Source organism: Oxyura jamaicensis, chromosome 15 (assembly GCF_011077185.1).
Source record: "Oxyura jamaicensis isolate SHBP4307 breed ruddy duck chromosome 15, BPBGC_Ojam_1.0, whole genome shotgun sequence".
NCBI lineage: Eukaryota > Metazoa > Chordata > Aves > Anseriformes > Anatidae > Oxyura > Oxyura jamaicensis.
Window position 1 is genome coordinate 10274808 of NC_048907.1, and position 24903 is coordinate 10299710.

Consider the following 24903-nt stretch of genomic DNA (forward strand, 5'->3'; position numbering starts at 1 on the left):
TTATTTTATAGGCATTTAAAAAACACCTGTAAATTTAATTTCCGTAAGTCCTGTATGTTCATCAAACTGCAGTATCTTAATTTTAGGAGTTGATGAAACATGATTGTAAATGCCTCTTCATTTTGTACTTCAAATGATTACAGAGTACTTTATGAAAGATTACGTAGATACCGTGGAGAATAGAAATTTTACTACAATATAAGTACTTTCTAACTGAAAGTACAGTGAGAGATAACCAACTGGGTGTCTGTTGTACGTGGGCATTTAAGCGCAGTCTGTAGTCATGATGTGATCAGAGGGGCTTTCCTGCAGCTGTGGCTACAGCAGCTGTTGGCCAGAGTGATGTGAGGTGGATGTAGCATGTCTGGTGGGAGCTGGGAAAGGGCAGTGCCTCGGTAATACAGGTGCCTGGAGCAGTTCTAAGATTAAATCGTTCTTGTAGGCGACCGTGTTTATGTTATAACCATTTATTCCATTAATCATATTTATGCAAGTAAGGGCAATAGCTCATTTCATAGCTTATGCTGTTTTTTAGGCCTATGGTTGGTAGTTTGTGGGAAAACTGATCATTTGGGAAAGCAAAGGTTCAGGTGGGTTCAATTTTCAACTATATTTATTACCCAATTTCTCTGTTTTGACTGCTTCTGAAAGCGCCAGTTGTACGAAGGCTACTTTATGATGTTGATATTTGCTTTCAGAAAGGCAAACCGAGTCCATCAACTCACTGGTCTTTCCCTTACTACAGAATTAGGCCACGTTTCTAACAGTGGTGCAGTTTATTAGTGATACGAGGGAGCCTCAGATGGCTTTCAGCCATGTTTTTCAAAGGTTTAGAAAATGTTTTTAAGTCTCCTAAAACTGAAGGAAAACAGGCCGCTGGCAAAGGGTGGAAGGGAGGAGACTGAGGTTGCTGTACCCAGGGGCAAGCAGCAGCTACAAGTGTCAAGGTTGGCATTGGAAGGAGCAGCTTTGTTCAGAGCTCACGTAGTGCTAGCTAGGGGGTGGTTCAACCACAAGGCACAAAGCCCACGGGAAACAGGCTTTCTAAGTTGTTTGTGGAATGATTTTGTGTAAACCTAGCATTTTGGGAGATGACAGATGAATTTTGAAGCCAGGTGTTTCAAGTGCAGTTGACAGTTTTGACTGCTTTCTAATCATGTAGCTTTGGTTAATGCTTCAGGGGATGTGACTATACTGGCAGTTTAAAACTGAAGTTGTCAGAGGATTTCTAAATCGGAGTTGTTCCCCTCCTTCCTTTTACCATCAGCAGCTGCTCCGGGTGGCTCCTCTGCTTCCATTGCTGTAGCAAACCGGCCAGATCTGTGTCCATGTCAGCACTTGGTGACAACTTGGGAACGTTTCTGAACCTTCTGAATTATGTTGCTGATTTTTTGGACAGAGGTAGCAACAGTTGATTCCAAATGTGGAAACAAAACTTGGACAAAGCAGTGAGTTGTATATGTCAGTGAAGCTGTGACTGCCTCTAGGGATTTGCATCACAGGTTGGCCACAGGCCTGCATGAGCCTTTGCATCATGGTCAAAGAAAAATAAACTGTTTTTTCAAAGCTATTCTTAACGGGTATTAGAGGCTCTTGTGAGGAACGCCTGATTAGAGGCAGTCAGAAGGTGATCAGGATCAAGACCTCCTGTTTTCCCAGTGGTGGATGTTTTAGGCTTTCGTTAGCAAGCAAATGAACTGGGAATATGGAGGAAGTTGGAGGAGGAAAAAAATTTCCTTGCTTACATGGTGGCAGGTGTCTACACAGCTGGCAGGATTTGAAATGCCTGCTTCAGGGCGAATTAAATGCGTGTGAGCCGAAGTCAAGTTTTCTTTAAAACTCCAAGTAGCAATTTTGCTAACTTTGACTCTTCCTTTAGTCCAAAGCTTGGTATTCCTGTATGAGGGTTTGACTGTCAGGCGGCCGTTGTCAGAACCCGTACCATATCCTGCTCGAACGACTGCTGCTGCCCAACAGGAAAGCATTTATGTCTGAACACACAGGTGCCTGCATAGGTCACTTCCCTGCTTTCCAGGCCAAGAGCCATGTTGTCAACAAACCAAGCTGTGAAGTGCTCCTTCCACTTCTTCATTTCCTGTCAGTGTTCTCTGGCTACTCTAAATAAAAGGGCCTCACTATTGCCGTGATAACCAATCTATAGCACAACTAACAGCCTCGAGTAAAAAGATAAAGGCTTGCCAAAACCCAGCTTTTCTTGGTGTCTGAAACTAAAGTACAAATACCTTTGGTGGCCCTTCAGATCAGGGTGAATTTGCATGTCCAGTGTGGATTAGCCAAATGCCAGGGTTCTACAGTGTTTGGTTGAACGTCAGAGAAAGTAATTTGAAGTGTTATAACCTTCACCTGGAAAGCCAATAGGTGTCCTGTTCTCTGGAGAATTTTTATACCTGGTTGCACTTTCCGAATGTTACTTTTTGGACAACAGTTCCATTAAACTTTTTGTAAACCAAAGAAACTTTAAGGAAAAATATAATTTGTAGAAAGGGTGAAAATGAAAGGAAAAAGAACCTCCTTATGCTATTCTGTAGAGAGGGTTGGGAGCAGAATATTTGAATTGTTTTATTAGCTTCACCACAGTGAACTTACAAACCAAACACCGTAGGATGAACGCATATTCAGCATTAGCTTTCAGTAGATGGTTTTCCTTTAAAGATAGGATGGATGAAAGATCTTTAAGGATACTGAATTTTAATATTTTGAGTTTTCGAGGAGGCTTTTTGGTCTTAAAAAAGCAAGTATTTAAATGAAGTATTCTGTTTTTGATAATCCCGCGTAGTTTCTTTTGTCTGAGTAGCTTCACAGAAGCAGCCATTTTAATTTGGGCTTACTTACTCTGCAGCATATCTTTCACAGCGTAACAATTCATTCTACTGAAATAAGATACAGTGATTATATGCCATTAATCAGTTTAAAATTAAAGTAATCTTCAAGTCGCCTAACATGTACTCTGAATTTTATTTTCTAGTGTCTGAAACTTGGAGTGACGAAACATGTCTCAGTCAGGTGAAAAAGTAAAGGTAAAGAGATGACTGCACAGCCAAAATTCTGTATTGTGAATCTATTCAACTTCTGAAAATACTTGTGGTTTTACTGAAGTGGTAAAATTGTAAATGGATGATACCTTAATGCTTTAGATCCATTTTGTAAAACTAACTACTTAATGAAAACCGTGCTTGTATGTGATTCTAGTAATATGCTTTTAGATATTCGTCATGCATTCAGTGCTTGATTGCATATTTAAAAATGATGCCTTTACCTCAAGAAATTTCATTTTACAAACTTTTATTTCTAGTATTTTTGCTCATCTGAGTGGGTTTTAAAAGGATTGCTAGAAAAAAATAATTGTCACATTTTAAGTGACTTCCCCTCCACCCCCACTGGACGTGTGGCATTGCATAAGAATTGTTTTCCTCCTAAGCTCATTTATGAAGAAACATTTGGTTACAGCTAGCTCGTATGTCCTTAAATCAAGTAGCTGCAGTTCTTTTTTAGGCTCGTACTAGATATTCAGTCAATTTATAACAGATGGTGAAACGGACTGCCATTTTTATGGCTCAGATCTCTTATTTGATAAGTTTTTTCAGGCACATTTCTTTTTCCTGCTTTTGTGTTAGAAGTTAAGCGTTATGAAGATAGGTGAACAGGTTAACAAGCAGAAGGTGGATGTGTGATTGTATCTTGGTTATCTCTTTGTTACTACGGTGTTCTTGTTTTTCTACATGAGTGTACGCATTATTTATTATAGGTGATAGTAGCAGCAGATAACAAATTTGAACAGGCATTTTTTGCCCTCTGGCTTAAAATGTTTGTCATGTTGGTGTTTTTTTTTTTTTGTTCCTTTGTTTGTTTACAGTTTTGGATTATAGAAGTATGCTCTTGCAAATTTGTGTGTATTTATATTTTGCCTATATATATATATATATATTTATCCAAGGGGAGACTTCTGCTTATGGGTAGCCCAAAATTCTTAATCAGATTTCTAACTCTGTCAGATTGTCAGGTAAATGAACCTGTTTTATGGTCTGCTTTGCTACAACGGCAAAAAATTGTTTTGTTTTGTGTTTTTCCATGTACTTTACTCCTGTGCAATTTATGGTATAGAATCGCATGAACTCTGTTTCAACTTTTTGGAGGGGAAGAGGGTCTCATTTATATTCAACTTCTCTTTGTCTTGTCAGTTTTCTGATGGAGCAGGCTATGTGGGATTTGCTAATCTGCCCAACCAGGTCCACAGGAAATCTGTGAAGAAGGGCTTTGAATTCACACTGATGGTGGTTGGTAAGTCACTTGTTTAGATATTTTTTGACTGTTAAACCAGGAGGAAAAAAAAACACACATAGACAAGTATGTGTTCCTAGGTAGCAATTTGCTGGCATACAGAATTAAAAAGCTTCAAACCTCTGTACTCTATCTGGTTAAATCTCTATTTAGTAATGTTAAAGGGAATATTTGTAGTGATTAAAGAGGGTGACTTTGAGCCAACAGGACATTCTTGTATACTTGACTCATCATCAGATGTTAGGGATAGTTGCTTAGTCTTTATTAGACTCCCATTTCCACACTGAAGAGATGAATGCACATCATGAATGCCTTTCTGTTGACATGGTGATACTGTTCTTGTGTTTTCCACTGTTCTATACTGACTCATTCTGATATCATAAATAAACTTTTAATTTGCCTGTTCCATGAGTGAGCACCTGTAGGAGGAGTCTTTGATGGAAGGACCTTTAGACACAAAGCCAATTTAAGTGATGTGCTTGCATAGAATCTGTTTAGTGTTATATAAATGCAAAGGGAGTACAATATACTACCTTTTTTTTGTAGTAGTAGTAGTTACCTTGGAATTTCATGTTATTGAAAAATGAAAATGAGATGAGATGCATAATGATGCATCTCATCTTCTTATTCTGCGTGCTCTGTTGTACTGTTTGGGATTACTTGGTGATGGAGCATTTAGCAATGTCTGTAAGATAAATAGGTAATTTGAGATGAGTGGAGTTTTTTTTATTTAATGCAGTCTGATGTTAATTACAGACAATTTCTCCACCTCTAAGATTAGGTCAGTAGAATCTAAAATAACACAGCCAATTGTTCTAAATGCTGATTCCTCTGATTCCTTTGGTTAGGAAAGATAAAGAAACTTTTTGAAATTCAGATTAAGTGATTACATTTACAGGTTTAACTTTACTGCTTTGATGTAGGGCAAAAATTATATGACCTGAAATTATAGAATGATGGAACTTCTCAAGAGAATTTGTAGTGATTTTCTTATAATTTTGTTTCATATTTCATAGGATGTATTTAGCCTAACTACGAGGGTGCAAAGCTCTACTGTTAATTTGGTATTGCTTTATTTATTTGTCTTCCTAACAATGTTTCATCTTCAATTTCTAGGTTAGGAAAACCTTAAATATCACAGAAACTTCCAACAGAAAAGCTACAGGTCCTGATTTCTTAAGTTTAGACAAACAAAAAACAACCTTTATTTCCACGAAGTAAGCTAACTATCTCTAGATCTATATAGTTAAAGTGCTGTATGACTTTTCGAATTTTATTATGAAATCTATTACAGTAAGCTTAGCATTTTCATGTAATATTTATAAAAACACTAAAGACTTGTTTTTCCTGTGTTTTAAGAACTGCTTAGCTGAACCTTTGATGTTTTTATCTCAAAGCTAGGGTGGATCCTGATGAACAAATTATTTTTCCTCTCTCATGTGGGTTTGGGAAAGAGGAGGTACTTAAAAAAGCCTGGAGTAAAAGGTGTATATGCTTAATAACCTGGATTATTTTGTTTACAGGTGAGTCTGGCTTGGGGAAATCCACTTTAATTAATAGTCTGTTCCTGACTGATCTTTATCCAGAACGTTATATTCCCGGAGCAGCAGGTAAATGTGGTTTTGCAGTTCCTCCAACACATACGCCTAACCCTATGAAATTTCATGTTTTTCCAGCTAGCACTGCTTCATTCTGATGGTCTTCACCCATGAGACCCTTTCTTCACACTCTTAATGTGTTTTAATTCTCCCAAGTGTAGCCTTTTGAGATGTCACTTTCTCATTTTAATTTCCTTTCAAAGCCTCATTTTTTTTTTGTTTCTTCATCAATTGTTGTTGTTCTTAGTAAGAACACTTGTAGGTGTCGATATACCTAAACATGGTTTTATTCTAATCCCTATTTCCTCTGTTTTTCACCTGTAATGTCTAAAAATCCCAATTAGAGGTGCAAATGCCTTTTGACAAAGAAGCTAGCATGCTTCTGAGTATTTAATTTTGCATTTTATCATGAATAAATCTATTTTTGTGTTCATTTTTTAACAAAGAAATGGTATTAGATTTTGATTAACCTTTTTCTTTAAGATATTCTATGTTGTGTAGGTTACAATACAAGAATTGCATTTCCTCCTCTATTATTCTGTCCTGCAAGGGTTTCTGCAGCATTGATAGACATAATAACAATTAAAATGTTCCTTTATTTTAGAGAAAATAGAGAGAACAGTTCAAATCGAAGCTTCTACAGTAGAGATAGAGGAGCGAGGGGTGAAACTGCGTTTAACAGTAGTAGACACACCAGGATATGGAGATGCCATTAACAGCCAGGACTGGTATGTGTGTAAATACTGCTTTGCTCAGTAGTTTGTATCTTACACAAACACTTCTCTACTTTGTCTGTCCATCTGTACTTAAGTGATTCAAGGTGGTGGTCTTGGAGAACTGTGATGTACTGAAAGGAAGCAACAGGTTCATTATTCTTAATGCGGTATTACCTTGAATTCATGGCTGAGTATCTCTTTAGAGACACTCTAAACACTCTGACCCTCTGGATCTTCAACTTCATATTGTAAGTGACACGATCGTTTAATTTGAGAGAGCTTTCAAACAAAGTTTCTCTAACTTTTTTGTTATTGTTGCATCAAGTACAGATCTAGGAAAACTGTACTACTTAGTAAAACTTCCTGTTTAAATTTTGTACCCACTTTTTTAAAAAAGGTTTTGTTAATGTTCCCTAGACTATATAGGATTCTCCCTTCAAAATTGGTGGTTTTCCTCCAGTAAGGTTCTCTGTGGCAGCTGCAGTTAACTTTGTCTCCATAGCCTCTCTGGTTGAACAGAATTCTGCTGGAGAGAACCTTTGTCTTTTACTTCCTGTGTAAGGAAGATAAGTACTTTTCCCTCTTCTTTATGTTGTACTTCTAGCAATTTAGGTAGAACTGAATTTTATGCATGATGCAGTTACTACTTAGCTCTCTCTGGCCTAAATATTACTGATGATCTTTAATATCTGAACTAAATGTGTGCGGATGCATTGGATGATATACAAAATTGCTTTAATGATCGTGAAGAGAGGAAATAGTAAAATAGCAATGAAGGAGCCAGGCAGTTTGTAACGTATGTTAGAATTCATAAGGTTGTTCACAAATCTAAGTTGCAAATCGTCATACACTTTTTAATAGAAAACTGATTTTGTCGTAACTTTGTTTTTCAAATAAAATGAGATATATTAATGCACTTACTGGGAAACCTGAATTATTCCAGTGCAAAGCTAAGCTTTGAATTGCCATGTGTTTGTTGCTGAGGAAGTTATAATAATAATTATTTTGCATAGCCTTTTATTTTTGTTGACGTTTATTTTGGTGGTTGGAATACTAAGGCAAACGGTGTTACTATGTATAGAAAGGGAGTGTAAAGTTAACAGTGGTGTGATCAGATTTTCAAGTTAAGGACTGGAAAGGAGGCATATAGGTGATTCTGAAACATTTTATTAGCATTGTAGGTGTTTGGTTTTTGTAGCCTTTTTTTTGACAGGATACTGCAGTAGCCAGAGCAGAGTGAAGAACATGTTTATCAGACGTGATTTTTCATTTATTTCTATGGCATACAGTAGAAACACAGCAAAAATGAAGGAAATAAATTTATTTCATGGTGTTTGCATTAGTGTGAAATAAATCACAGTTTGAGAGTGAAACAAATCACAGTTTGAGAATGAAACTGTAGTGGGTTCTTTATTTTTCTTCCACTTTTCCAATGTTATTAAGTTAAAAATAATCCAATTTTTAGAGTAACAGTAAGACATCTTTCTGGACTGTAGTATGGTCTCGCTTCTTTTGTGCACTGTCGACGAGAGCTTCCTTCCGCTGGAGCTAAGAGCTCAGCAACCCGTGCATTGTGTTACATAGAGCTCTTCCTGTTGATTGTGTTCTAATGCCCTTTGTTTATTCTGGTAAGATGTTTCTTAGAGACGTACGTGTTCAGAGTTTTTCTTTTTGGAGGCTTGCTAAGTAGGAGTCATTCCGTGATGATTCAGAACCAGTAGAATAGTTTCTTATACTTATATAATGTTTTCTACTTATTTTCTGTAACAATTCTTAATCATCAAAATACGTTACGGGAACAAGCATTACTTACGGAATGCAAACCAGAAATATGCAGTTAATTGTGGATTTCTCTCTCTAGTCCCATATTCTTGTGTCACATATAGAGACTTTAACTGGGCTGTGGTGCATGTTATTTTGACAAAGTCTGTTCTTTACAGCATGTCAGAGGAACTTGGATGGATAGACTCTTTGTTTCAAACCGTAATCAAGACTAACCCTATGCAACTACCTTCCTTCAGAGGAAGCAGCAGAATGTGTTCTTGAACTTATGTTTTTGTTTAGGAACATTTGCTGCGGTTGTTAACCAGTAGGTGGTGCTGACCCCAGTTCAAATTTCATAAAACGTTTTTTTTGAAAGCTGCAATTTATGTGGACTACCCATTTGTTAGGATGATGAATTTTCCTGAGGTTATTTTTTGAACTGGCAAATCCAACTGGCACAATACCTCTAGGATGCAGCAATAAACTAACCCAGCTTCAAAATATTTTTCTTCTGAGTAAGTTTCCTATCAGGGTTTGACTTCCAAGGGTGGGAGCTGGAGGTCAGTTTCTATGTGCTCTTCATCACAGAAGAAATGCTGGTAATGGCTGGGAGATTATTGGATGGGTGGCCTGGGTTGGAAGCATAGCAGTACTGGATTGGCGAATGAGTTACTAGTGAATGTGTTGTATTGAATCCATAAAATAGGCTTAAAAAATGTCTGGAGAATAGCAAAATTCTTACTGGTGGGAGGACTGGAGCATAGAATGGGTATTCCATGTACTTTGGGATCATAAGAGAAATATGTTCTTGAAGTAATGTCTTTCATCAGACTGGGGAGAAATGATTTAAGGTGGGGAGGGAGAAGCTTCATGCACAGATCTGGGATTAAATGTGACATCAAAATGATGGCTGACAATAAATAAGTAAATCTGCGGATCAACTTACTAGATATTGGTGATGATATGCCTTGTTTTGTCTTTGTTGCAGCATCCCAGGTCATTTTTGATGCTGCTTTTTGGCTGCTGCTAACTCTTTATTTTTTTTTATTTTTTACTGGCTTATGTTAAGTTGTATTTTGTGGCTTTTGGCAGCTTGGTAATATTATTCATTTTCCCCCAATGGGCTTCTTAAATGCAATGGTTACGTTGTTTGCTGTTATAATACAGGATGTGCTATCTCTGAAGTAATGACAGCACAGTGGTATAAGCCAGGTGTTTCCCGGAAGTCAGGAGGTACAGGACACTGACACCATATTTATAGGGAAAATTATGGCTGTTAGAACTAGAAAACTGCACGTAAACTGATTACATTGCCAGAGAAATGTGTGATAGTTGCTTTCCCATTGTTTGTGCTTGGTTTCTGTCCTAATATTTGTATGTCTTCAGTCTTGTTACCTTTCACCAGCTAACAGGAATGTATCTAAAGATCAACAGGAACATAAAACACGTTGTCCTTTTCCAACGCACACAACTATTAAGATGCTAGTTCTTAAAGGCTCGAGTAGCACAAAGGTCAAAAAACGATTCCACGTTTTGCTGTATTGTCTTCTTCTGTGGCATGAACTAAAATGGTGCAAATTTTGGAAAGATACAAATGTGTGTGGGTATAAATCCATAGTAGAATAAATATATATATTTCTCCCAGATCCAAAAGCTTACTCAGATTTGGAAAATCAAAATTCCTTCAGAATCTCTTCCATCATTCCTAGTAGTTTCTTTTGTTATATTCAGTAGTGCTGCACACCCCAGGGTCAAACTTCTCTGCCTGTTACAGTAATTGCCAACATTGTGTGTTTACTTTCCTGATTAATAATTCTTTCTATGCTCTCTTGTTTGTTTCCTTCTTAAATTTCTCGACTCAAATTTACAATTTCCCAACAACACTAATATTATTTTTCAACATAAGCTTTCTGCTCGTTTTTCCCCCAAGTAGTTTAAGATGTGCTCATGACACACAATTATCTGTCTAATCTTATCTGCATCAGTGTGTTCATTTTCCTTCCCCTGCAGTACTTAATATAAAGTGTCCTTTTGTATTAATGTTGTTTGCAGGTGTCTACATGCTCTGGAATATCTTAAAACAAGCCTTTTAGTACTTCATCGTATTTTCTTTTCTGTCTCTGGTCCCTGTTCTTTGTATCTGATTCATCTATATGATCAAATTTGGTGTTCCTTTACTTCTTTGCAGAGCGTATTTTAATTTGCTTTGAACTAAGTAGGAGTTACATTTCTTTGCCAACAGAAAAGGGTTGTGTTAGGTAATAAAAATAGCCTAGATCATGTGAACTTTGGTGCATGACTTTCAAATGTATTTGTATTTAATTCAAATAGATTAGAAAGTTAGAATTTTCATAGGTAACTATAGAAACCTACCTCTATGTCAGGGCTGTAAAGCAAGAGGATATCCGGGATATGTCATTTTTGAGATGGTTTAAAAACAAATACTCACCCCCTATCCCCAGAAAAAACTAGACAGTCCTTTGTTACTGTCTGTTGTCTCACCACTGAGTGCTTTTTTCTGAGCTTGGACTTGAATTTTTTGTCCAGGTGGACTGAGTAACACCTGAAAGTAGCTTTAGGCATAAATAGACACTTGGTGGCTGCTATGAAAATACCTTTTTGTATTATCAAAATACTTGTCCTGAGTAGTAGACGCAATAGTACAAAGTTGAATTTTTGCAACAGTAAAGGTCTTAAAAGGTCTCCTGTTCTTATCTTACGATAATTCATTTTTTGTTATTTTAAATCTGATTTAAGATGATTCTTTTTTTCCCCTTCCATACCACAGCTTCAAAACAATTATCCAGTACATTGACAACCAGTTTGAAAGATACCTGCATGATGAGAGTGGTCTAAACAGACGACACATTGTAGACAACAGGGTCCACTGCTGTTTTTACTTCATCTCTCCCTTTGGGCATGGGTAAGAAAAGCTCTTGTATTTTAGTGTTAATGTTCATAAGTCTTCATTACTTGAAATGGAAACTTAACTTTTATATTAACTGACTTACTTCCCACACTGTCAGTTAGCCAATGCAATTAAAATGGCATTTGGGGATTAACACTCTCCTCTGGTTTGTCCCCTTTTTGCCATTTAATATTGTTTTGAAGCGGCTGGTATTACATTGTTTATCGCCCAGAAATGTAGGAGCTTACACTACTGAATTTTTCTTATAGTGATAATATTAATTGCAATTCAACCAACCTAATAACAAGTGCTCTGATTTAATTTATTCTGGGCATACTATTTATGTAGATACCTTGAAATAAATAATTTTAAATATATTACTTGATTTTTATAAATCCAAAGCAAACAAACTCCACTGCAGTTTATTTCATTCTTTTTTTTTCACTTGTTGGCAGGCTGAAACCGTTGGATGTAGAATTCATGAAGGCTCTTCATGGAAAAGTCAACATTGTCCCTGTGATTGCCAAGGCCGACACACTGACTCTGAAGGAGAGAGAGAGGCTGAAGAGAAGAGTAGGTCTAACACTTCATCATGAAAACAATGTGACCCATACAATGTTAAAGCCTAATATAAAGTAAATTCAGACTAAAGAGGGGTGAATGATACTGGCTGAGGAACTAATCTTCAAAAAGCATGGGGTGGGAAATCTTTTCTGAAGTTGGATGCACTTTACCAGTTACACATGATAAGAATCTGGACATTCTTGGCTTTGTCTATCCTAGCAAGCAGTGCACCCCAGTAGAGAAGGCTTTTTGAATAAAACCATTTGTAATGAGGACTTGAATCATTCTGGAATACACGTAGTGCAGATGTTGTTTCAGACTAGTCCTAACTTAGTCCACTGGACTGAATGCCCATTAGTGATGGGAGCGTGATAAGTATGTTCTAAGAGTATATCTTCAGATTTAATTTTATCCAACAGAAACTTTGTGTGCTCTAACTGTGCTGTGTGATTTGTACTAAAACATGGTTAAGTTGTGGGGTCTGGAAGTTTGCTCATTAAGTGCACCCATGATACAAATGAGAACAGTAATACAGAGGTGGGATAGTTAGCTGATTTACTAGCAGGATGCTTTCTCTAGCTCCATTGTTACCAAAACGTGGGTGTTCTTGTATGCATTTTTTCTAGTAGGCTGTCTCTTCACATAAGTTGGATCAGTAAAATTTATTGATAGTGAGCATTTTTCAGGTTTATTGACTAAAAAGCAGAGCAATCAGTTGTAAAGTGTAACAGACTTGAAACCTACAAAGCAAAATGATACCTTCTGAGTTTTTTTGTATTTAGTAACTTATGCCTTGGGTAACAAGATAATCATTACTTCTAAAATGCTGTTTGCATTTTGTATCAGATTATGCAAACTTTTTTAAATGGAAAGATTGCCTTAATCTTTTATATGATTTTTTTAATGCATTTTTGTACTACCACTTTTTGATTCTGATGGAGGCCATGGCTTATACTTAGATTGTGATCCTCTGGCTTCCCGTAGTTCTTTAGAATGGTTGTTTGATCTTTATTCCAAGTGCTTTTGAATGGGGGTATTTTTTTGGTTTGTGTTTTGTGTGTTTTGTTTGTTTTTACTTTGGTTTTGAGGAAGTACAGCTTTATTTTAACTGTGAAAATAGTATAGTTAGATATCCTTACAAAAGAACACACTAGATGAACTGAATTCAGCCTAAATTTAGAGGGCTTTTCTTTTTGGAGAGGACCAGTGCCCCACAGTGAAAGGTATGACTGGTTTGTGTAGACTTGTAAGCAACCACAATTTAGCAAAGTAAGGTACTACTACTGCTCCTGTTATGTTTGCATAAAGCTCGGTGATGTAACAAAACTTGCCCCAAAAAATGAATATTTCCGCTATCTTTGAGAGAATTTAAAGTGGGGTCAGCTGTGCCTGCATGAACCTTGTCTGCAACATAGACAAACATTCACTGAAGGGACAGAGGTGTTTATATGAAACCAACCAGCTGTATGATGAACTAGGTGGAAGAAAGGAAAAAAAACAACAACAAAAAAGCAGATATTCATTGAGTTAAAAAGGATCTACAGATCTTGCTGGAAGAAATTCTGCCCAGGCTCTTGAGCTTTTATTTCATTCTTCTACAAATGCTATAGGGAAATAACAGGTACTATGGGCAAATTGAAAGAACTCTATAGGGACATCACTCATAGGGAAATAACAAAGCAGACGTGTGGCTGTTTATTCTGTCTTTTTTATTTTTCTGTGGTTATACTGACTTGGTGAAAGATTTTCATCTGATATCAATACTGTTCATGGAGCTGCTGCTCCTTATAAAATTGTATTTGATCTTTCAGCAGTGTACTTCAAGCTCAGTTTTCATAGGTACTGATTTTCCGGTTCAGCATTTGGTAACAATGATGTTGAAAGAGTTGAAGCAGGCATTTAAGTGGAACGTTAAAGAAATATTTGACAATGTAGTTCATTGGGAATGCTGAATGTTCTGCTTTGTGTCAGTTCAAATGCCTAAAATAAGTTGATTATAAAATGGTTTCTAGCTGCATTCATCTTTCACAAAAACAGTTCTTAGGTGAAATGAAGAGGAACATAATCTTACTAGGTTTTGTTGCTTGCTGTAATTATCTTGAGATTTTCTTCTGTGCTCCTTTTATCTCCTGCTTGTTGGTCTCAGGGTCAAGCACAGTAGAGTGCACATGCTGTTAGACGTTTGCTTCTGTGGGTTGTTAACACAGGATTTTAGCTGCAACATGTCAGTAGTGCAGGCAAATGCATTTCCTGATGTGAATTTGGAGTTGGTACGGTTTTGTAACTGAAGTTATATTGAGGGTTTTCACTACTTGCTTATTGTGGAGTATGGAGGTGTATTACAATTTACATCCTTCTGATGAAAAGATTAATTTAAAAGCAGCCGCTCTTGAACGTATTCTGTGCTAATCCGTGTCTACTTCCTTCCAGTTTAAAGCAAAGTTACTTTTAGTCAACTAGTCTTTAAAACAGCCTCTGCTTACACCAAGCCACACTTCTGCATGGGCTAGCTCTAATGAAATCAACAGCACTTGCACTATAGTCTGAGGGAGCGGTTAGGAAACAGGTAAACAACAATCTTCGTTATTTTTGTTCTGCTGGTAAAGGTCATTCAACAAACCAAGTTTATACTAAGTCAAATGTGTAATGTGGTTCCAAAGCTTTGAAAGCCTAGCTACTGTATATTGTTCTAACTCAAAGCGTCTCTGCTAACAGAATCTCTAATCAAGAATAAGAATCTAAATCCTGCTTTGCTGACGCAGCTTGAAGTCTTTTTTTTTTTTTTTTTTTTTTTTTTTTTTTTTTAAGATCTCTCTGCCATTTGGCTGTCAATCTAAAGTAAAATGTTTTTGTTTTGCTGCTTTGGACTAAGCGGCAAATTCAGTTTGTGGTGCTTGTAAAGGAAACCCAGCTTGGAGTAATTCCTGTTTGGTCTTTCTGGAATTCAAAGTTATTTTTTAAAACTCTTGAGTGGGAAGAAATGCAAGGGAGTTTCACAAGCTGTGCCATGCAAGGCTGCTAAGGAAACCTGCTCAAAAGAATGACTTCATGAGAGGGGAACTAATATTTTGACTTTTTTTTAATTTCCCATGGGAAGGCTAATCTTTAAGAACACAGAATCCTCTGAGGCCAATAAAATTGAGATTTGAAGAAGCAAAATGCTGTTTCATTGTTAGGACCATAAAATACAGTTTGTTTTTATTGCATTTCTTTTTCCTTTCAGGAAAGCACTAGGTTTAACAGCTGTAATATATTATTCTAGCACCCCTTGTTGTTGGCTTTCCCGCTATTGTTTCACTTGCATTTTATCTTCAAGATCTCAGTCAGGTTAAATGTGCTTTCTTATTTTATGCAGATACTTAAAGGCATCGCACTGCAGCACTGCCCAACCTATTCCAGATTTGTGTTTTACTGTCACTTGGTGACAATTTAGTTATCTTCCATTTTGCAAACCAATAGTAACATGCATCGATTTAAATGTAATGGAGCTAACATAACTGTTAATTGCTTGTTGGCAGGACTTACTCCCAATTCTCTTTTTTCTTTTAAAAGTATTGCTCTGGTTAGGTATGGCCTAATGATATTTTATAGTATGTGCGCATGTGTGATTGTGGGGGATGTTTATATACCTGCCAAGAAAGCATTGTCATGGAAATAGCTGTGGTTCATACATGGTCAGTTCTAATCTAATGATGTGAGGGATTGTTTTGTTTTCAACAGCTGTTTAATAACCAAGGTCTACTTGAAGTTTTATTTATGCTGTTGCTATCAGTTGCTATCACAGCAGAGGATCAAGGAACCCGACAATACTACGTGAAGGTTCATTAAGACCTCTCATGCATTTGAAATCTAGTTTTAATTGTCTTATCAAGATGGTGTGTGCTGTTTTTTAACAGGTGCAGTTATATATGTTGTAATGACAGCACAAGTCCTTATGTAGGCTTTTAAGAATGTTTTTATGACTCTCTCAAAAAAAAAAAAAAAAGAAGGAAAAAACCCCCCTATGCCCAAACTTCACCACAGTACTGAGTCCTACATCCAGGTCATTTATAAAGACAAAGAAGAGAACTGACCCTATAATGGAGCCCTGGGGTACCCCACTAGTGACTGGCCACCAGCCTGATGTAACCCCATTTGCTGTAACGCTTTGAGCCCGACCCATCATCCAGTTGTTCACCTACCTCATTGCGTACTTGTCTAGCTGTGTGCTGGACATTTTATCTAGAAGGATACTCTGAGAACTGGTATCAAGAGCTTTGCTGAAATCCAAAATGGTTTTAAGATCTTTATCACTATTACAGAACAAAAATACGCTAGTTAAGGTCATATGCAAACAAACATACGTTAGAAATGCCACTAAACGGATTTATGTAGTCAGTGAGTCTGTTCCCTTTGAGTAGACAGACAGGTGAGTTCATGTTTAGCCATTTCTGATTCTGTAGATTGTATCGCAGTTGGATTAGCGTAGTACGGAGGTAATCTCAGCAAATGCTTTGGCTTTTTAAATGCCTGTTAGTAAGCTGTTTTTAAAGAGAGAACCTCTATGTTAGCAAATCTCAGTGATGTTCTTAAGATGCATTTTGGGTAGTAGCAGAATAAAATCTTTACAATCCAAACAAGTATTGTGGGTTTCTGTGCTCATTTTGTGATTATTTTCCCACTTAGTATATACTGTTTCTTAAGTCTCAGAACATGTAGGTTGCTGGGTGGGTGCTTTTATAACTTGAGCTGTTCTTCTTAAGGTATTTGTGGATTTGAGGTCTAAATCTGTCTGAAGAAAAAATGAGAGATGATATTTTTCCTTCATAGACAGGATGAAATTAATGGAACGTAATATAGTCAAAGAATAAGTAATGGTAATTTCTGTTAATGGATTTTTAAATAATTTTCAAACTACTTAGAGCAGAAAAACATGCTCTGAGACTTAACAGTCTAGTAGATCTATTGCATATATCTTTAACCTAATAATATCTTTTCAATGAAATAAGATTTTATTATTTTCCTTCCTGTTTTTTTTTTTTGTAAACTCCTCAGGTTCTGGATGAGATTTCTGAACATGGCATTAGAATTTACCAGCTCCCTGATGCCGATTCTGATGAAGATGAGGAATTCAAAGAACAAACCAGAGTTTTAAAGGCAAGTATCACTATTTCTTAATGTATTATTTTGCTGCAGTAATTATGCAGGCCTACTGTGTGCTTAAAAATATTAAATTCCTTTATAATATGTACAGAAAATTCAGGTTTTCTTTCTGAACTATAATCCTGTTTAGTCCATTTGCTTCGTCAGAGTTCCAAATGTGTTACGACTTTTCTTTTTTAAATGTAAGCAACTGTTCACCAAGAGCTGTGAGTTGCTGTCTGTTTTCTGACTCAAACCTTTTAACATGTAAGCAAAAAGAGAATGTGCAGTTACTATACTAATTAACAACTTTCCTCTTGTTAGAATAGATAATAAGGGTTTTAATGAAGTCATTTCCTTTTTGTGTTGTGATACTTACAAAGATGCTTGAAGAACGTATCTGAAATTCTCAGTCTCTAGATACTTTAATCTGAATCTGAAGTATGTTTCTGTTGGCTGTTATCCATGCATGATGTTATGTCAGATGACACGTTATGCCCAAACTGTATTTCAACAACAGTCAAGTGTTCCTAAAGCAAAGCGTCACTTCCTTTTGAACTTCTGTTAAGACAAACTGATCCTAACAAAACTGCAGGTATTAATAATGAGAGATTGCATTGTTCAGAATAGGCTTTGTTGTTTTTTTTTCATGTAGAAGGGTTTTAGTAAAATACATTTGTCAACACTTCCTTTCCCTGTCTCCTGTCTGTTACTTATAATACTTGTGTGCTTTCCTTAAAAGAAAAAAGCAAACAACTAAACCCACAAAAAAACCTATAGCCAATCAAAGCTCAGCACAGTAACTTGTTTTGCTTTGTCTCAACTAGGCTAGCATTCCCTTCGCTGTTATTGGATCCAATCAACTTATTGAGGTGAAAGGGAAAAAAATCAGAGGCCGTCTGTATCCCTGGGGAGTTGTTGAAGTTGAAAATCCAGAGCACAATGATTTCCTTAAATTGCGCACAATGCTGGTGTGAGTAATGGTAAAATTATCCCATCTCCTGTGGTGATGTAATTCTGTTACAATGACTAGAAAGTCATAAGAACCTATGTTCTTGAATTCAGTGGTTGTCCTGATGACAGTGTAGATTGACTTCTTTTTGCATACTCCTGCAGCTTGATTTGCTTCTATGATCCTCTGATCTGACTTAATGCAACATATAGAAAATATTTTCTTGTAAGCTGCATGTAATAGCTTTTATATCTTATGTTAGCTGATTTTATGGCTTTACATGTAAATTGAAGTTTTCTGATAGTGCAGTGGGTGGGGCAGAGAGGCTTTTAAAATAGGAAAATGATTGATTAATCCATGAAGATGAGTATTCAAAAGGCAAAGCTCAGATTTCCTGCCAGCATGGGAAATTCTTTGTTAAATGTGATACCCCTCACCCTTTATGACTTTAGCTGATAGAGATATTCTGTCAGTGTAGATAGCTTTAAGTAATTTTTATGACATCTCGCTATTGTTGCAAACCGAATTTGGTTGTGGATTTTGAGTTTTACTCTCAGCTGGGCAGGGATTGCCCTCTACTGGTCATCATTTCTAGCAAGCGTTTGCTTCTCTTGACAATTGAAAGTTACGCCATGTCAGCTGTTATGTTAGCCAAGGAACTCTGCTTAGTTTTCAGTTACAAATTACAGCTAACAGCACTTAACAGTCAAAAAATATTTTAGGAATTAAACTACCTTTTTGCATAAGACTTCACAAGGTTTTTGTGCATCAGGCTCATGAAAAAAAAACTCTATAAAGTAATGAGTGAACAAGAAAAGGACAGCACACTTCCTGTGTTTTAATAACGTTGGTAGGAGTATACTAAACTAGGAATTAAAAGATCAGTGAACATGAAAGCTAGCTTTATGGCAGACTTGGTGTACAGCAATTAATGTTCAGTGAATACATCCATTATGTAACATGAAAATGGAAGATAAAAGGGTGTTTCTCTTCCCTTTGACAAGAAGGACAAAATGTTCAATAGCCCTTTGCTTGTTCTAGAACACACATGCAGGACCTGCAGGAGGTGACCCAAGATTTGCACTATGAGAACTTCCGCTCAGAGAGGCTAAAACGAACTGGCAAGTAAGTATGTGTGTCCCTCTGGGCCCTGTTATTTGCGAGTCTCTTCTTTTCCTCTGTGGTGTCTGACACTCATCCTCCTAACTAACATATCTGATTATTTCTCATGATATTTCAGTCCGTGGAGTTAGTGAAATGTGTGGCTGTTTTCCTGAAGGGTAATAACTTGCAAAGTGCCATGCTAACAAACAGCTGTTCTTGTTTTGATATCCATTCCCTTTTCTCTATGCTTTCAGATGGAATTACGCATAGAGAAGCAATGGGCTTGCAAGCAAGATAGGTTTTTATTTAATGATGTCTACCTGGAAAAAAATATGCCTCCTAGAGTTTGTTTTTATATAGGACACAGCCTATCTGATTAGGTAGGATGTTGCTTCTCTAGTAATTTCAAGACTGCCATGTTGGCTTTCTTCCTTATTCCTTCATGCTCCTTCATGTATAGCTACAGAGAGAAGTTGAGCCCAATTTTATGGTAATGTCTGTTGTTTTTTTTTTTTAATTGTAAAGCTTCTGTCCTTGGCAGATTTGACACAAAAAAAAATCCACAACTATTCATGCTACATATTTCTCGATGGCAACTTTTTCTTCTCCCTGTTTTACTTGTTAAGTATTCAGCAAAGCATTTTGATCCTAGAGGAAAGGAAATAGCTTAAGCAGTTATTTCACAGCTGCTTTTATGAATGATTTTGTAGTATTGACAGGTGGCAGAGGGAATCTTGTGACTTCTTCATTGCTATAGGATTTTTTTGCTGTTTAATCCCATTGTAAGAAACAGAAGAAGAAAATTAGAGGGTGGAAATAACAGAAGGCAAGGTAGGCAAAGAACAGATAGAAGATGGCATTTTTACAAAAGGGATGCAAATGAGTTTAACAGTGTCTTCTGTTCCCTGTGAGAAGGTAGGCATGCTTTTTCATTGTTATATTAACTGAAATATGAGCCTTCAATCTGTTCTTGGAGACTTTTTCTTCTTTATCTTAGACCATCAATGCATTCTTTTGTTCTACAGGCCTGTTGAAGAAGAAGTTGTAGACAAGGATAGAATCCTCCAGCAGAAAGAGGCTGAGGTAAGGCAGAGCTTCTAAAACTTCTTGTTCTTCAATAGAATATGCCATGCTCCAATTTCAGTGTTAAAATAAGACCTAATCTGAACATACAGGCAGCCCATGCAACATTAATTGCATACTATGGATAGTAGGTAGCATGTGGACTCCTGGTTGTGTGAGCAGGGTGTTTTTCTTTTCCAGTACATACGCTGATTTTTCTGAAGCATAATTTCTATTTTTTGTTAAGCGTAGAAGTCAATTTATATTTGTCAGCTACATGTGCTGTTTTGAACATATGTTGGGGTAGACTGGTAGACTAATGTCATTTCTGATGTGCACGATTTAGTACAAGCATGCTAACAATAAATTTCTCCATGCATCATGTGGCTACAGAGTAGAAAAAGGTTACAGAGTCTTAAAAATCCCGTGATACAATTAATGTGCACGTCTTTTCATTTTAATTTTGCCTTGCAGCAGAAAACTCCTAATATTTCTTTTGTATCAGTCAATTTATGGATTTGATCTTTTCAGTCCCTGATTTCTGACTCTGCTTTCAAATTATTGCTAAGCCTTTCAATCTAATATTATTATGCTGAAGTTCTAAAGATTCAGAGATTGTTAGCCTACTATTTAAATTCAAGTAGTACACTGCCAAGGCTTATGACTGCTTTCATTGTGGCAACACTTTCTGCCAGCTGGAAGATAGTTTTTTTTTTTTTTTTTTTTTTTTCTATTTATCCTTCTTTTATCCAATTCAGCTTGGATCCAAGTCCATAAATGGAGGATGCATGATTTAAAAGGCCAATGCATACATTCAGTGATTTGGAGTAAGAAGTTATAAATAAAAATACAAGCAATTTTGTGTGTTTCTGAGATGAAACATTCAGACTCCAGTACGTGGAAGCTTATGGAACATAGTTACTGCAGTCTGTGCATTTCCTTTTTCCTTTGTAGCTTCCACGTTTAAAAATAGCTAACCCTGGTTACCTGGTATGTTGACATAATCAGCTCCTTCTGCATTTCCTTTTAGGATTTTTATTTAGTATTTATCACCATAACTAGTAGCTAATAATATGAATGATCAGAGATTAAATAAGATAAACAAACTTGAAATTGTGCAGTGATAAAAATGCAGCCATGTTGTTGAAATGTGTTTAGGGCAGTGGAGCTTCTGCAAGTGCTGAAATCGACTGCCTTGGATTTACTGACCTATGTGCAAAACAACAGCAGACCATCAGTTGATAGTAGAGACTACTAGATGCTTTGGAAAGGTCGAGAGCATTGTTTGGAAACACTTTTTTATAATCCAGTGTTTCAAAATTTCCTGCGAGACACTTAAAGAGTTTAAGTGAAAACTATTTCTCCTTATTTTATTTAAACTGTATGAATTATACTTGCCCAGCAGTTAAAAAGAAACTTAAGTATTTTTCTAGAACTATTTGTCTTCAGGTTTACTGCTGTAACTGTTTCTGCTGGAAACTGTTGATACAGTAAGCACATCATCATGTTGTGCTTACTGTATCAACAGTACGTATGCTGACCGCTCCATGTGAACCAGTATGTAGTACTTATATATATGTTTGTAATGTAGTTCTTATATCTTATGGCTAAGCAGGGGAAGTCTTGAATTTCTTGGAGGATGATCTCTGCAAGTTCCCTCTGGGACTAATCATTCCTGAATAACTGCTGCTGAAGTTGCAGGGGATTAGGATAGAACTTGAAAAAACAAGTAGATTTTTAAGCTCTGCGTTCTATTGTCTTGAAGAGATCAAGAGGCTTTGAATCTTCTGTAGATAAGCTGGTATGAAATCCCTTCATCTCTGTATCATCCTGATGGTTCAGACTGGGAGAAGTCTGGGGAGGAAAGAGGCACAGAGGAAATGGGTTTGCATTCCATGGCCTTTGCAGAGAAAACAAATATCCATTTCCCCTCCTGTTTTGCATTCTCATCAGTAACGGTGCTTGAAGTTCTATTTACAGTTTTTTAAGGTTTATATAACCTTGGAAGGAATGAATGTTTGGGTTAGTGCCAGGATCCTCATTATCAAGGCATCACTTTTAAGTGATCTTTTATTATGCCAAAGTAACTGGTCCCCAGTTCAGCAATTTGGAATAGCTAATCTGTCATTTTGGATTTATTGCTCGGTCTGGTAGTGCTTTTTGTTCATCTGCAAGTGATGATCTGTTTTTCTGAGCTGGGAAGTGAAAATGAGACTAAAGGTATCCACATTCCTTCCTGTAAACACGCTGCAGTTCAGATTATTTTGACATTGTGGTGTAAATGGGCGCCCAAACTTAGGAAAGTTTATAGTATTGTGCAATACTTCTCCTACACTGAAAATATCTCGTAATAAAAATCTTTAAAAGTTTTTTGAGAGGGAATACTTCCAGAAAAATGGTAAGGCTGTGATTATATGAAAACAGCACGGAACAAGGTTTCTCCCTTTCCTCCCCTCCAGTGAGCTACCCAGAGACTTCGGGCTCTTCAGAGGGGTTGGTCAGCAATTGGTTGAATAGGAGAGAATTAAGCACAGTGTTAAAATTGTTTTCTTTGTCCTTCTACTTCTGGAATTGTTTTTAGCCCTTTGGCAGTTGAGATCAAGAACTCTGCCATAGGTTTAGTATGGCAGCCCTCGTGGGGGCAGCCTGCAGTGCCAGGGTCTCGCAGCAGCCCCGTGGGCAAGTGAGGGCGTGCTGAATGCTTCGTGTGTCGGTAGCTGCCTGGAATTGCAGGTATTTGCATAAGTATTTTCATCAAAGATAGGTGAAAACTTTTATGTGGAGAGGCAGTGTGACCATTGGTAAAGGCCTCCAGAGCTGACAGAAATAGCAACACCTCTAGTGTTTAATTTGGTTTTGTTGACCGTTATTACCCAACGCAGGGGGAAGGAGGTACGCCTTACGCAGAACGCTGCAGCCTTCCTCTGTGAAGTGAGTCCTGGGAGAACATCATGAGAAGATGGCCCTTAGTAGATGATTAGCAATGGGAATCCCTTGGAGGCTGGAGCGAAGATGATTTTTCTTTGAGTAACTGCATTTTTTGTCCTTTTGAGTTGTTTTTTGAAAGAATAATCCTTGCAGCCCATGCAGCATGATGGCTGACTATAGTGACTTCTGTTATTTATAGTGTCAGCACGTGCTATGAAAGTATACATTTAGCTTGATGTTAGCCGCTTTCCCAATGTGGCAACCTTATCAGGAGTATTTTTCTTGTCCTCAGTTAACGAGTTTAGTTCTACTCTTTGGTACTGAAAGTATTTTTAACAAGCAGCACCTATTGTGGGAACATCACACACACATCTACTACACTGGTGTAGTAGAAAATTCACTGTCCGCAGCTTCATTTTTCCATCTGGTCCTATTCTCACAGCCTCTTCTGTTATGAACTTCTTATGAAAAAGCATGGACATCAATAATCATACTTGGTGTGGGGAGGAGAGGCATGTCAGAAGGAAGTAAATAGTGTTCCGTTATTAACATTGCTTTTCCTGTGACACCTGGGGGGTTGTCACTGAAGAGGCACCTTGTTCAGGCAGGAGCAGTACTTGTCTGTACCCTGGGCAAAACATTACAGATGAAATCTTGTTGGCAAAGCTGTGTATCTGATTTGTATTAATGGTATGGAATCCCTTAGGACACCGTGTGATTCACTTTTAACTCTGTAACTTTCACTCTCGTTTTAGAAGCTTGTGCCCATTCTGTGTTGCTACAGGAGTTGCATGTAATAGATACTCAGTAGTTACACAATAGATTAAACTAAGCTTTAGTCCTGACATAAATAGGAAAGAAGGAAGGCACAGAAGCACCAGTCTGTGAATTTTATGCTTGAGCTGCCAGGATTCATATAGTGCAAATGATTTTCCTAAGATATTTAGGTGCATTCTCTCTAAATTCAGTTATTACTTCAAACTTCAGCGTTGTAGTTATGCAGTCAGGTTTTAGTGTGCGGTAAGTGGCATTACTCATAGGTTGTCTGTTAAGCATGCTATTTTGAAATGCATAGTTGTGAGTTTGGTAAGAGCTCTTGAGAAGCTCCAGTTTTAGAAGAAGAAACCATTCTGAATTGTTTGCATATCAAATGCTCAACAAAAGCCAAAACAAAATGCAGTGAAAAACACAGGTTCTCTCTGGTAGATAGATGTCCTTAAATGTCTTTTTTTTTTTTTTTTTTTTTTGCCAACTTTCCCATATTAAAAGGAAACATTAATATCTTACTATGAACTAACAGCCACGGGATACAACAAGGTACTTAATTGAACAGGTTTGTGTGTGCCTGGAAGTCTTCCTACTGAATTATGCTGAAAGCTTCAGCAACCTGCCGTTACTTAACTAAGGGATGGAACTAATTCTTCACCAGGAGATCTCAAAAGCTCTACATGAAAATGTAAAAAGAAAATCTTACTCTGTGTTGGAGCAGAGCGGATGTAATTTTTTTTTGTCCTGTCTTAGATTTGAGTCTTCCAACATATGATTTCTTTCATGGTGTGGGCATGTTTGTGTCAATTAAGGTTAAGGAAATGTGAGACTTGGTGATGTAATCAAGTCTTAAAATATGATGTTGATTATTAGCAGAATGCTGTGTTCAAGCAAATCTCCATAATACATGTGCAGCAGTATCTTTCCCTGTGATTACTGAATGGTTGCTATTTTGGGAGTATTTCAGAGCTCAGTTTCAAGTGCTCTTGGGAAAGAAAGTAGGCGAGCTTCCAATAGGCTAGTTTTCTTCTGATGGTAAAGCTGCAGAGGGGAAATTTAAAAGCCCAGGTGTCGTACATTTGTACAAGTTAATCTATGAAACTTCATTTTCCTGAAGCA

The 24903-nt window shown here is 37.0% G+C and overlaps 1 protein-coding gene across 2 annotated transcripts in view; it reads left to right on the forward strand.

Moving 5' to 3' along the window:
* The window catches only part of LOC118174891 (septin-2), a 38816-nt gene that overhangs the window by 3698 nt on the left and 10215 nt on the right, over nucleotides 1-24903 (forward strand). For both annotated transcript variants that reach the window (XM_035340651.1, XM_035340653.1), the window contains exons 2-11: nucleotides 2987-3038; nucleotides 4200-4299; nucleotides 5823-5909; nucleotides 6502-6625; nucleotides 11166-11300; nucleotides 11741-11858; nucleotides 16884-16985; nucleotides 17798-17943; nucleotides 18964-19047; nucleotides 20052-20109. In XM_035340651.1, the coding sequence (XP_035196542.1) occupies nucleotides 3012-3038; nucleotides 4200-4299; nucleotides 5823-5909; nucleotides 6502-6625; nucleotides 11166-11300; nucleotides 11741-11858; nucleotides 16884-16985; nucleotides 17798-17943; nucleotides 18964-19047; nucleotides 20052-20109 (981 nt within the window). In that variant the 5' untranslated portion in view covers nucleotides 2987-3011. The remainder of the gene's footprint in view (nucleotides 1-2986; nucleotides 3039-4199; nucleotides 4300-5822; nucleotides 5910-6501; nucleotides 6626-11165; nucleotides 11301-11740; nucleotides 11859-16883; nucleotides 16986-17797; nucleotides 17944-18963; nucleotides 19048-20051; nucleotides 20110-24903) is intronic.